Genomic DNA, 14169 nt, shown 5'->3' on the forward strand with positions numbered 1-14169 from the left:
GTACATGGCAGACATCACCTCAATTATAGGTGCAATCGACAGTGCTGATATTTCTATCTGGCTTAAGAGATTAGGTGTGTCGGTTATCCCATGGATTAATCTGATGAATACCCCCACTCTGAACAAATATTAAATATTTTATTATGTATTACTTAGACATTTTTGTCCACCTTGAGATTTCATTGATCTTGTTACATGTCTCTGCAAAATCGACTTACTTATATTAAATTGCTTATCTATTTCAACTAAAGACTTATTCCCAATTTCGCTTCGAATAAACCAGATTTTTACCAACAAATTTAAAAAATATTGTTATAACTACATAGACAACCCTACAAACCTGTACCTATTTATACTTAGGTCGTTTCCATTTCACGTATTGTCATCCCAATTGACCCCTTTTTCGTTGTTATTTATACCTAAGACGTCCCCAATATCCCCAAAAACAACAGATTTGTACATGTATTTTTATTTAATCAAATACATTAAAACCACTAACAACTGAGACTTACATTTAATATATATGCTGGTTCAAACACTAAATAACGTTTATAAATCATAGTCGTCTTCTGTTATTATCAAATAAATAAAAAAGAGCAAAGTTTCTAGCACTAAAATAATTACCACCACAGGAAGTTAATTTGAAACGCGATTTTTTATAAGTTAGCAGCTATTATCATGCATATTCAGAGTTGTTTTGTGAACTTTCAACATTCTACTATTAAACTACAAAAAATGGAAGATTTTGCAACGAATATAAAACTTATATTGAGCGTCGAAAGATTTTCCCGGTTTTTTCCCGATTCGCCTCTCAATCCCTAATCGCCCCATTTTACCGGTACCTATACCTACCAATCAAATCATTAAAATTCCATCAAACAATTTTGACTGTTTTGTTACATGGAAATATAATTAAAACACCATGTGAAATTATTGAATTTATTGCGTTTTACGTCAATAATTTAGCATTAAATTTGACAATTATATTACCTTAGCTTTATAATCTCAATAATGGTGAAAATCATAATGTGGAATTTGCTTCAATTGTGTGAATTTTGAAAAACATACTAAAAAAAGATGATGGCAGCGATGGCTACAACGGGTCCAGGGGACCCGCACACGCAGATGAACACATATCGCAGCTATGTAACTATGTTGGCTGATCCCGGCGCTAAAGATGAAATCAAATTAAAAGCAGCCCAAGAACTTAGCGAAAATTTTGAGGTTTGTTTTTAAAATAACACATGAAACAGATTACAAAAAATAACACCCAATATGATGTTGAATATTCGTATGAAGAATTGTCTAGGTATAATTTTCATTAAAAAGATATTGATACTAATTAAATAAATTAATTAAATAAATAAAAATTATAATAATATTGATTAAAATGATTAACCAGAAACTGATGCTGAGTTTACTACAAACTTATCCTCATTGATTGTTTTCTGTTGGAGACATTTAGAATAATAAAAAATAAAGTGGGTAGTTTTAGTTTGTACAAACAATATATAGTCAGCTGTAGACTTACTTATAATACCTGTAGTACATTGTTCAGTGTGAACAAATAAAGTAAATAAAAATATATTACATGTTGTTGGTGACTATTACTCAATATATGCATATTGCAAAATGTACACGAACCGGTCTGTATGGCTGTTGCCGAGTCGTATAATAATATTTTCTGCTGTCTGTTTTTGAGCTGGTAGAAGACGGCTGTTTCTTTCGATGGGTTTCAGCTTCTGTAGAGAGGTTTCACAGGTAACTGTCTGGTTCACTGGTAGCTGATTCACTGGTGGTTTTCTGATAACTGTACTTTGTTCTATGTCGGAGATTCACTGGTAACTGCTTCTGTCTTGATGTTTCTATGTCGGAGATTCACTGGTAACTGTTTCTGTCGAAGATTTGCTGAGAACTGTATTTTGCCTGTAAATGGCCATCCTTTTATATTTATTTCAGTAGACCATATCGCGACGCGCTATCGTCGCCCCACTTTCGGAGGGTCCCTTGATCTGTATGTTACCGTAGTGAAAGCGCTCCACAAACCGTTCCTATTGGTCTATTTACATTCTCTGATCTGATACACTAACATATTGCATATAAAATAATTTAAGATTATACATTTTTTACATAATCACTTACATTAATTCTAAAAACTATTTAAAATCGGTTTCGTCCTGCACACAAAATAAATCAAATAGTGTTTTTACTTAAATACTACTCAATTTTCAATAGTGAAAATATCTTGCACAAAATTTTTCTGATCTAAATAATGTAATACTTATATATTCTTAACACTTACTACTGTAGTGATACTACTACAGAGCCATATATATAGCTATATTAAAATTATTGATAAAACCAAGAACTACCTTACTGTTTTATCATTACTTATTTATTATTATTTTTTATTTCATTTACCAATAACTTTATGATAGTAATGTCTATATTAGAGACAATTCTTGTGAAACACCTTGTGGTGTAACTAAATAATCATTATTTTTGTATATTATTTTATAATCTGTTTGTCATCAAATTATATATGATAAAAATAAAGTATAAGATTAACCCTTTAACTGCCGTGTAGGTCACCAGTGCCCTACTTGGTGAATTGAAGTAATTATGTAGATTTCTATTACCAACAGCCTGGATTACCCTCCTTTGCCTCCCTTCTTTCTTGTGTATGTTTTGGTCTTTTAGGTCTCTCAGAAATAGATTCATTCTCAGTGTCTTTGAATTCGTCTTTCCCATGGTTTACTAGATATTCCTGTCTTAGCAAAAAGGTGGAAAAGAGAAATCGACACAATTACTTCAGTGCGCCACATAAGGCATTGTTGACTGATTTTACTGAGTATCTAAAATAGCAGAACAACATCTAGGATCATAAAGTAGTTGTTACATAAGTTACTACCTTAGCTGACATATCAATGTAATTAAGTACAGGACTTAAAGATTTTTGTACTTGTCTCCTCTATATAAGTATGTTTGAAACCCATTGTATATATGTAATAAAACATAATTGCTCTTCAAAACTAAATTGCAAAACTCAGACCCTATAACTTTAATATGCTATAATTGATCCTGACTAGAACATACTCCACTAGATTTTTTTTTCACACTGACACTGAAATGAAAAAAAAAGTGAAATCTAATCCAGAGAATCATAAAAAATGATCATGGTATCTTTATCATCAACCTCTAAAAAGGGGCTTATTAGCTTGGATAGAAATCATTGATACAACTGATTGATCAATATTTGTACTTAAATTGTTTATCATCTATGTGTTCTTAAACTATTTATATGAGTATGATGAAGCTAGATACAGTTCTTGTTGGCTCTCCAATGAAGGTTTCTGTCATTATACTAATGACATAGATTGATAGTAGTATGTAAGACAACTCCTAAGCTGATTAAGCTGTAAGCTTATGTTGATAACAGCCAAATCTAATATAGAGTTGGTAAGTTAGCAATATCACGGAAGTCATCAGGGTGTGGGTTGAAAATAACTGACTTTGAATCAGTTGTTAATTGATGAGGTTTTTATTAATTAATATAATAATCACTTTGACTTTAATTAATTTTGCCATAGAAAGCTAGCACACAAAAACAAGAAAAAATTAGTGGACTCCCACTGAGGTTATGCTATATTTACAATGCCAGTTTATTGACTTGCCTGAAAATACTTACAACAAATTGATTTTTTTATACAATTGTGAATATTCAGTGGAGTATGATCGTGTTTTGCTAGTATGCAAAAATAATTATTCACACTAGGATTTCATTCTAGGTCATACTGAGTTCACCTCAGTATCCACAATTCTTAGACCATTCAATCAAAATATTTCTCAAAATATTACAAGATGGTGAGCCACATTTTATTGCTGAGTACAACATACAACAAGTTAGAAAACTTATTTTGGAAATGATACATCGCTTGCCAATCAGTGAGACTTTAAGACAATATGTGAAAAGCATTCTGATTTTGATGCTGAAGTTAATGGAGATAGAAAACGAGGAGAATGTTTTGGTGGCTTTGAAAATATTTATGGAGCTTCATAAGCAATACCGGCCTCCATACAGTACTGATGTTGATGTAAGTAGAAAAAGTTCTAGTTTATATATGCATTTAGTTTTTCACTATTTATATGGCCATTCCAATTCATCCCAGGAATGTCATAACTACTGGAGGATGGGCAGTAGCATTCTTTAAGTAATATATTGGCATACTTGAACTGTCAACCTCCATTGATTCGTGGTATGGCATATTGTAAGTTTGCCTTGGTAAGAACTACCTTCCTGACTAGTTTGGCTATGTAGCAGTCATAAATTCCAGTTTGAAGGGTAGGCCAGCCATTATACAATTGAGACTTCAGTTTCATATCTCAGTGTGGGTGGCGGAATACACGTTGTGATTTCCATAAGCTTCAGTCACCACTTATCATCAAGTGGGCAGTGAGATCATTCAACCACCAATGCAAACAAACTAAGTGTTAATCGTTTTCTTTCTTTTTAGATACACAAATTTCTACAATGGGTAAAAGGAATTTACTCTGATTTGCCTAATCACCTACCGAAGATATTCGAACCAAAACCGACTCTTAGGGTGAAAGACTTGTCAGAAGTCAACATAGACCAACTCTTACAAGAAACATATACTACTACGCCTATTCACACTGAAAAGAAATTACTCGATGGAAGTGTAGTGACTGTAAGTTTTTTTGTATCCTTTATGGTGTTTTAATCACATTAATTTGTATTAATGATCCTTTTTTGTGTTTTGTATCCACTAAAATGTTTTTAATTTATTTCAGTACAACCTTATACCAAGATCTGTACTTTCACTGAAGGTAATACAAGAGTTGCCAATAATAGTAGTTCTCATGTATCAACTCTACAAACAGAATGTTCATCAGGAAGTCAGTAACTTTATACCTCTCATAATGGAAACCATTACTCTACAACCATCACCAGCACATAGGTATGTATTGAAAAAATAAAAGACATGCTTATTTATATCAAATCTATTTATATACTTTTAAAATAATCTATTTTTACATTTGTGCAATTAATTTAAATAATACCCAGTTGTATGTCTCTCATTTATCAAAATTCAACAATGATCAGTGGCATATTTAAATTTAATATATGTACATAAATTTTTTGATATGTCTTGTTATTGACGTTTAAAACTGAATATCCAAAAGTGTTTATTGATAACCGATCAGAACGCTCGTGAATAACAACTAAACAAACAAAGAAAGAAGATGGTAATAAAATTTTTATCTTTTGCCTATGTATATAGACATAAATAGCATATGTTAATACTTAAATAACTATGTTTATTTTTAGGAAGTCTGCCTCATTTAATAAAGAGGTATTTGTAGATTTTATGGGGGCACAAATTAAGACACTAGCATTTTTGGCGTATATTATAAGAATATATCAAGATACTATTGCAAATCATGCTAACCTCATGGTAAAAGGCATTATTGGCTTATTGACTTTATGCCCCCCAGAAGTGGCACATCTGAGAAAAGAGCTAGTGATTGCAACACGTCACATTCTTGCCACGGATCTGAGACTGAGTAAGTTTAAAAATGTTTATAATTATTAATTAATTAAATGTAACCAGAGTTAATATCAATAAAATTTATAATAATCAAATTGTTGATTTTTCAGAATTTGTGCCCTATATGGAGCGACTCTTTGATGAAGATGTTTTATTAGGAGGAGGTTGGACTGTTCATGAATCTCTACGCCCACTAGCATATTCCACATTAGCTGACTTAGTACACCATGTACGGCAACATCTGCCATTGACCGATCTCGCGATTGCAGCACATTTATTTTCCAAGAATGTTCATGATGAGTCATTACCAACAAGGTATAATTAAATTTTGTGTTCAATAAAATAGGATAATTGCCTGATGTCGTACTGTCGTGACTGATCGTGGATCTGCTGTTTTTGTCGTTGAGTTTATGTGAGACAAAAACATGAGCAGCCACCAAAACATCAGTCATTGTAAATCATTTTATTCATGACTTTCTAGGTGATAAAAAAAAAGTACGGTACTTATTGTTTCTACATTCAAAGATCACAGAAAGAAAAAGCTATGGTTTATAAATTAAAAAAATATTCAAAGACTAACAAAGAAATTACACGAAAAAAATCATATGAAAAAAGTATGAACATCACATAAAATAAGTATGAATATAATGAAAAGAAGTATGAATGAACATGAAAAAATCACATGAAATCACATGAAAATAAGAACAGTATAAAACATGGATGGTTTCGTTTTTTTTTACAGTATCCAAACTATGTCATGCAAATTACTGCTAAATTTAGTAGATTGCATAAGGCAACGCTCTGAGGGTGAAGGTTCCACAACCACAGCAACTCAGCCTCAAGGGCGACATCTTCTCATGCGCATCTTGGAAGTCTTCGTATTGAAGTTCAAAACTATTTCAAAACTACAGCTACCTGCGCTTATGGCCAAATGGTAAATGTAGATTTGTTTGTTTCATTCGCGTTTTAAAATTGAGCCTCTATTGTTTAATAATAATTTTATACAATTTCATTTCAATCGAATATAATATTTTATATACAATAATGCGATTTCAATTTTATTTTGTTATTTCAATAGGACTCAACTGATTCAAAATTTTTATCAGAATAACGTACATTATGATCGAGAGAAAATATTAATTGGTCCGTAATTGAATATTTCGACGAGTTTCTGATAAATAGTCATAATTGTTGCAGTAAACCAGCTACACCGCCACAAAATTGCACTAACGGTGCAATTCCTGGCACGCCCACAACAGCGGGGGCTCCAACGAACACAACTACTGCTGAAGTAAAAGTTGAGGAGGAAAAGCCATCCCCAGATTTCCTTGATAATATTGCTAAATCTGAGGAAAGATCAAAAATTGGTTTTCCATCATCACAGATGAACAATTTAAACGTCGGAGACTATAGAACTTTAGTAAAAACTTTGGTTTGTGGTGTGAAGACTATAACTTGGGGTTGTGCTTCGTGTAAAGTAAGTATGATGTAGTAAAAATATTTAAATTAAATTGCTAAACTTCATATTTAGCTTTCTCCATTTCATCGATATCTATAATTTAAATATTTATAAAAATACTAGCTGACCCGGCAGACTTCGTAGTGCCTCAATATCGATTGAAATAAAATACCTAAACTTTTGTATAAAATAAACTTAAAACAAACAAAAGGAATCCGTCCGACGGGGGACACATCAAAGGGAAAACAAAATTGTTATTTTTATTTAATTCCGAGCATTTTCATATTTATCTACCTTTTAAACCTACTCTGGACTTCCACAAATAATTCAAGACCAAAATTAGCCAAATCGGTCCAGCCGTTCTCGAGTTTTAGCGAGACTAACGAACAGCAATTCATTTTTAACGATTAAAGCAAGTATGTATGACAAAAACCAATTTCTGGAATATCTTCCAAGAAAATACATGTTTTATTCTTCAAAATGAATGAAAATATGTTTTAAAGTCAGTTTCAGAGTCCAATTATAAACTTGTAATACTACTATATAATACTTTCCTTTAGATAATACTTTATAAAAGATAGTTAAATAATTTTTGTCTGAAGATTGAGTTCAATAAAAAGGTCAGACCAATAGTCTAGCAATTGGTCAGGCAAGGGCATATTTTTTGTTACTGAAAATTAGTGAACGTTTGCGATTTAGTATTAAGCCGTTATCGGAATTTGTAAATATAAAAATGGTAAATGCCGCCAAACATATTAAAAAATCATTTAGAAGATTCAATTGTACATAATATGTCTGTCTTACCCTTCAAATCAGAACGCATAAGTGGTACTAGTGGTAAGTAATATGTTTAATACTAAACGTGCAGCTTATAAAACTCTGTGATAGTTCCCTGATAGTATCGATAGATTATGATTTTTATTGACAGCAAACTAGTACGGGTGAAGGGTCGTCCACGGCAAATATAACAGGACAGAAGCAGTTCAGTGCACGAGAAACTTTAGTGTTCATCAGGCTCGTTAGGTGGGGCCTCCAGTCCCTCGACATATACACGCTGGCGGCGCCGCGCGCGCCCGCACAGCCGCCCGCGCAGCCGCACGTGCGCTCCAAGGAAGAGAAGGAAGTACTGGAGCACTTCAGTGGCGTGGTATGTAGACTATCCGAAGGCGGTGTTCTTATTTTACTACAAATTTATAGTAATTTGTTTACGTGGTTTTCTAGTTTTCAATGATGAACCCTCAAACGTTTCAAGAAATTTTCACGGCAACCATTTCACACATGGTCGAAAGAATCAACAAGAATACCACATTGCAGATCATAGCAAATACTTTTCTGTCAAATCCGGCCACGTCCCCGATCTTTGCAACGGTTCTCGTTGAATATCTACTGAAAAGAATGGAGGAGATGGGGACTAATGTAGAGAGATCTAATTTATATCTCAGATTATTTAAATTAGTATTTGGATCAGTTAGCCTGTTCCCAACGGAGAATGAGCAGATGCTGAGACCCCACTTACACAGCATCGTAAACAAGGCGATGGACTATGCGATGACGGCCAAAGAACCTTATAATTATTTCCTACTTTTGAGAGCCCTGTTCCGATCTATTGGCGGCGGGAGCCATGACTTGCTTTACCAAGAATTCTTACCCCTATTACCGAATTTACTTGAAGGCTTAAATCGCTTACAAAGTGGTCTGCACAAGCAACACATGAAAGATCTATTTGTAGAATTGTGTCTGACCGTACCCGTCCGATTGAGCAGTTTGTTACCATATTTACCAATGCTGATGGATCCGTTGGTTTCTGCTTTGAACGGTTCTCATACATTAATATCACAAGGTCTGCGCACTCTCGAACTTTGCGTAGACAATTTACAACCCGACTTTTTGTACGAGCACATTCAACCAGTTCGAGCGGACTTAATGCAAGCCTTATGGAGAACACTGCACAACAACGAAGTTGCAAGGATAGCGTTCAGAGTGCTAGGAAAGTTCGGTGGTGGGAACCGCAAAATGATGATTGAACCTCAACGGCTTGAGTACCGCGAGACCGACGTGCCGCCGCCCTCTGTGCAAGCGTATTTCCAAGATCAAGCGAAACCGATAGATTTTGAAGTCGACAAAGTAATCGAAACCGCTTTTTGTGCATTAAAATCAAGTACAACAGACCCATTCTACAGAAAACAGTGCTGGGAAGTACTACGATGCTATCTAGCTGCGTCGCTGAACCTAGATGACGATAAAGCAACTTTACAAAAGCTATTCAACCATCCAAGTTTCTTGGACGGTCGTATCCAAGTTCAAAACGGACCGTACTATAAGTGTAGCAATTCAATCGTCAGGAACACGCATCGCACTGCGTTAACAGGAATGTTCGTGGCGGCCGCTATCAAAGAGCTGCGACACCACGTCCTGCCGACCATGGTCTCGCTCGTCAGGCATTACACTATGGTAGCAATAGCACAAGAAGCGGGACCATTTGTCGGATCTAATGCACCTAAGGAAGGTCTCGATGCGTTAGTGTTGGTAGATGCCATCGCTGTCGTAATGGGTCACGAGGAAAAAGAACTTTGTAAACCAGGACATTTAGCTCTGCTACTAATGATCGAAACGGCTGCTACAGTACTGGGTACCAAAGAACGCGCGTGTCGCTTACCTCTAATGGAGTATCTCGCCGAACGTATGTCGGCTCTGTGCTACGAACGTGCCTGGTATGCTAAGTTTGGTGGCTGTATAGCAGTCAAGTTTATGGTCGAAAAGATGGCCCCAGAGTGGGTATACAAACACGTTTTCACATTCTTGAAAGCTGTTTTGTTTGTGATGATGGACTTAACCGGAGAAGTGTCTTCCGGAGCGATCGACATGGCCACAATGAACTTAGAGCGTCTTGTAAAAGTATGTGTTACTAGCCACGGAATACCGGGACAATCGGAGTCTGAAGGCGAAGTGGCTGCGGCAAGAGCCAGAGCCCTACACGATGTTTTGCAGGAACTCGTACTACAAGTCACAAGTCCGCATCTTCTTGTTCGACAGCAGGTATGCTTTTCAGAAATTCCTAATGAATACCATAAAAGAAATCTCAACTAGTAATAATAATAACTTAAATTTGTAGGCGATGAAATCTCTGGAACTAATAGCCGAGTTACAAAAGAAGACTGTGACAGAAGTAATGGATCCGCACCGAGATGTACTCGCAGATATCATACCTCCCAAGAAGCATCTGTTGCGTCATCAGCCAGCGAACGCTCAAATGGGTTTGATGGATGGAACAACATTCTGTACAACATTGAAGCCTCGATTATTTACCATAGGTGAGGTACAAATAAATAAAATTAATACAAAAACGCTTATTAGAAGTTATTTGCAAATTGGAATATGTTTAATTTGGAAAACATTCTTAATATTTATTTTTATTTATAGATCTTAACATTAACGAACATAAAGTATTCTTTCGTGAGTTGATATCTTTGTGTGAAGCTGAAGATTCGATGCTAGGGAAGCTACCTTGTTACAAAGGTGTCAACTTGGTGCCTCTACGCGCCTCTGCTTTGAGGGCTCTGGCGTCTTGTCACTACATGCAAGAGAAACACTGCAGAGAGAAAATATTCCAAGTACTTTATAAATCTTTAGAGAAGAACGATACGGAATTGCAACAAGTAAGTGAAGTTATTATATATTGTCTAAATAGTAAACAAGATCCAAAATTTTTTTCAATTTTTTTCTATTTGTAAGTATTTCCCAAACTGGCTGTGATAAAATGTAATGAATAATAATTTATACGCAGGCTGGCTTTGAATGTATGCAGAAGTTCTTATCCGGCTTTCAAATCGACATGGAGATGGTCCACCCGGTGATGCGGCCGCTGCTGCTGACCCTGGGCGACCACCGTCACCTCAGTGTGAACGGCGCAAAACGACTATCGTATTTGACGCAATTATTTCCCTCCACGTTCAGCGAGAAGCTCTGTGAGCAGCTTCTGCAGCTTCTGAAGAAGTTGCTGGATTATTCTATACAAACAAATAGGGGTATGTTCATGTGCAACTAACTGACCCGGCAGACCTCGTAATGCCTCAATCGTTAAATAAAAGATCTAAGCTTTTGTATAAAATAAACTTAAAACAAACAAAAAGAATCCGTCTGATGGGGGACACATAAAAAAAAATGTTATTTTTATTTAATTCCGAGCATTTTCATATTTATCTACCTTTTAAATATTCTTTGGACTTCCACAAATAATTCAAGACCAAAATTAGCCAAATCGATCCAGCCTTTCTCGAGCTTTAACGAGACTAAAACAGCAATTAATTTTTATATATATCTGCAATAAACAATCTTTATAGTACCACATAAATAACAAGTTTTATTTTCCAGGCGGAAATTTCTTGCAAAGTGTTTCGAAGAACATGGAGAACGAGCAAAAAATCTTGATTTTAATTGGAATATTTCATCAAATACCAGCAGCATCACCCCGCTTTATTGACGTTCTTTGTCGCCTTATATTTCACACCGAAAAGTCTCTGATGATTGAAGCTGGTTCGCCTTTTAGAGAGCCACTGGTCAAATTCCTTATGAGGTGAGTACCCACGCCACTTGTGGTTATAATAACTAGTGGTCCCGTGGTAGTTGAAATTCGACTATAATTAATTGAAATTATAAGTTTGTACATTACTTTATTTAGTTTACTTTACATGAACTTCTAATAGGTTGGGGAAAAAGTCTTTTCGCATTATAGTATGTATAAGGTTGTGTTATGTTATATAATATATGCGTGTGTGTGTCAAATATATGCTAGTGTGTGTAATGTTTTTTTATTGATTTAATGTATTTTTTACGCATAATTAAAAAAAAATTGTATTCTGCACTCCTTTTCTATAAGAGTGAGAAATTTCATACTCCTCCGTCCGCGCAATTTTCGTTAAAAGGGGTACATTTTTTGCTTCATGTATTAATATATAGATACAGTAGAATACTTTTATATATTTTTTTTATACTTATAATTTTATTTTAGATACCCAAAAGAGACCCTGGATTTAGTGCTGGGCGACAATAATATAAAGGACCAGCAGTGGAGTCGATTCCTGGTCTTCCTTATCAGACATCCCGAGGCTGGTCCCGCGTACAGAGAGGCGCTACAGACTTCTAAAAAGCCTCGTCTAATGCAATTGTTAGCGTCCAACTCGACCGCGACAGCCGCCCAACCTCAGCCAGAAAAAGCTGAAATGCAATTCCAGGCCGTCAGGGCTATATCGTTGCTGATCAAATATGACGACCAGTGGCTGTCCACTCAGCATGACTTGATAGAATTACTGAAACGCATATGGTACAGCGACAAGTACCATGTGAGTGTTTAAATTTGATTATATTTTTTTTAAATGTATTATATTTAATTCTTTTTTATTAATGAATATTATTTTTGCAGGAAATTCATAAGAAAGTGGAAATTGTGGATTGCACTCATTGGAAAGAACCAAAACTGATTGTGAAGATTTTGTTGCACTATTTCTGTCATCATCCTAACAATATCGACCTCTTGTTTCAACTGCTGAGAGCGTTATGCGATCGTTTTGTGCCAGACTTCCAGGTACTGTAAATAATATAGAAAATTTCGAATGCTGTTATTTACATAATTTAAGACTAAACTAAATGATTTTTTTATAGTTCCTGCGAGACTTCCTGGAAAATACAGTAGCACAAAATTACACAATCGAATGGAAAAGGTCGGCGTTCTTTCGCTTCGTCGAACATTTCTCTAACGACGCAATGTCTCAGGAATTAAAGGCGAAAGTCTTGCAGATGATTCTGATTCCCTGTTTCGCTGTTAGCTTCGAGAAGGGGCAGAAAATAGTCGGAGGCCCGCCGGCCCCATATCAGGACAACCCCGACAATGTCGTCTCTGTGTTCATAAATAATGTAAGTTTCATTCGTTTTGGTTCACATTAAAAGGTATACATATTTTACAGTGAGTTAAATATATATTTTTTACATTAATAATCGACATGTTATTTTTATCCAATCAGGTCATAGATCCAGAAAATCCATTCGCTTGTTCGGACGCGGTTCGCATATCCCTGCTCCAGTTCGCATGCCTGTTGCTGGAGCAGGCGTCGGCTCACATCCACGACGCTAATAACAAGAAGCAAGGAAACAAACTCCGCAGGCTCATGACCTTCGCCTGGCCGTGCCTCCTCGGGAAGAACTACGTCGATCCAGCCACCAGGTCAGTCAGGTTTCAAGTTAATGATAATTTCATTGATCCGATCTAAATTTGTTGTAAAATTAATCTTGATATACTTTTTTCCTGCAGATACCATGGCCATTTGTTATTGAGTCATATTATTGCGAAATTCGCAATACACAAAAGAATCGTTCTGCAAGGTGAATATGAAAATAATATTTATTTGTTTTAGTGGGATTTTAGTAGAGATTTAATAAGAAAATTACGTACTAAAATGTGTTTGTTTGCGTTAGTATTTCACAGTCTGCTAAAGGCCCACGCGGTGGAAGCGCGTTCTGTGGTGCGCCAAGCGCTAGAGATACTGACGCCGGCGATGCCGCAGCGCATGGAGGACGGCAACACGATGCTAACGCATTGGACCAAGAAGATTATTGTTGAGGATGGACATTCAGTGCAACAGCTCTTCCACATACTGCAGTTGGTCGTGAGACATTATAAGGTTAGTAATCGAGTATGAGTTCGAAGTCATTCGCGGGATTCGAATACCGACACAGTCACAACGCTCTATTGAATGCACCAGGCGTCTTGTTCTTTAGGCCACTACGACGTCAAAATACTAGTCGGCGGTATTAAGGAGTGATTGGAGCCTATAGGTAGTATAAAATGAATGTTGATGTCCTACTTGAGAAGTAAGATCGAAGTTTCATTTCGGTTAGTTTAAACACATTGAACTTATTCATTAACGCCATATAAAACAGCGTCAGTTTTTTTTTCATCTTTTCGCACGTAGCTTAAGAGGTTATTCCAGCTATGCGCGGACGGGTAGATGAGCTTACGGGCTTAACCCGAGAGAATTTGCTAACACTAGCCCATACAAGAGCAGTGGTTTGCAGAATCTACCACCAGATCGGAATCGCAATCCACTGAGAAGATCCGGCGAGAAACTTAGTGGGTTGTGTCTATGG

At 35.8% G+C, this 14169-nt stretch overlaps 1 protein-coding gene across 3 annotated transcripts in view; it reads left to right on the forward strand.

The window, feature by feature from the left end:
* Window positions 1–831: 831 nt before the first annotated feature.
* The window catches only part of LOC101740829 (transcription-associated protein 1), a 34809-nt gene continuing 21471 nt past the window's right edge, over window positions 832–14169 (forward strand). For 2 of the 3 annotated variants that reach the window (XM_038021812.2, XM_038021813.2), the window contains exons 1-20: window positions 832–1224; window positions 3789–4094; window positions 4515–4709; window positions 4813–4979; window positions 5351–5586; window positions 5681–5885; window positions 6313–6504; window positions 6768–7047; window positions 7958–8176; window positions 8251–10065; window positions 10142–10340; window positions 10450–10685; window positions 10814–11054; window positions 11401–11602; window positions 12038–12368; window positions 12449–12610; window positions 12688–12939; window positions 13047–13246; window positions 13334–13404; window positions 13498–13703. In XM_038021812.2, the coding sequence (XP_037877740.1) occupies window positions 1078–1224; window positions 3789–4094; window positions 4515–4709; window positions 4813–4979; window positions 5351–5586; window positions 5681–5885; window positions 6313–6504; window positions 6768–7047; window positions 7958–8176; window positions 8251–10065; window positions 10142–10340; window positions 10450–10685; window positions 10814–11054; window positions 11401–11602; window positions 12038–12368; window positions 12449–12610; window positions 12688–12939; window positions 13047–13246; window positions 13334–13404; window positions 13498–13703 (5862 nt within the window). In that variant the 5' untranslated portion in view covers window positions 832–1077. The remainder of the gene's footprint in view (window positions 1225–3788; window positions 4095–4514; window positions 4710–4812; window positions 4980–5350; window positions 5587–5680; window positions 5886–6312; window positions 6505–6767; window positions 7048–7957; window positions 8177–8250; window positions 10066–10141; window positions 10341–10449; window positions 10686–10813; window positions 11055–11400; window positions 11603–12037; window positions 12369–12448; window positions 12611–12687; window positions 12940–13046; window positions 13247–13333; window positions 13405–13497; window positions 13704–14169) is intronic. The other variant, XM_038021814.2, reaches the window with a different exon arrangement.

The sequence above is a fragment of the Bombyx mori genome, chromosome 4 (assembly GCF_030269925.1).
Source record: "Bombyx mori chromosome 4, ASM3026992v2".
Taxonomy (NCBI): domain Eukaryota; kingdom Metazoa; phylum Arthropoda; class Insecta; order Lepidoptera; family Bombycidae; genus Bombyx; species Bombyx mori.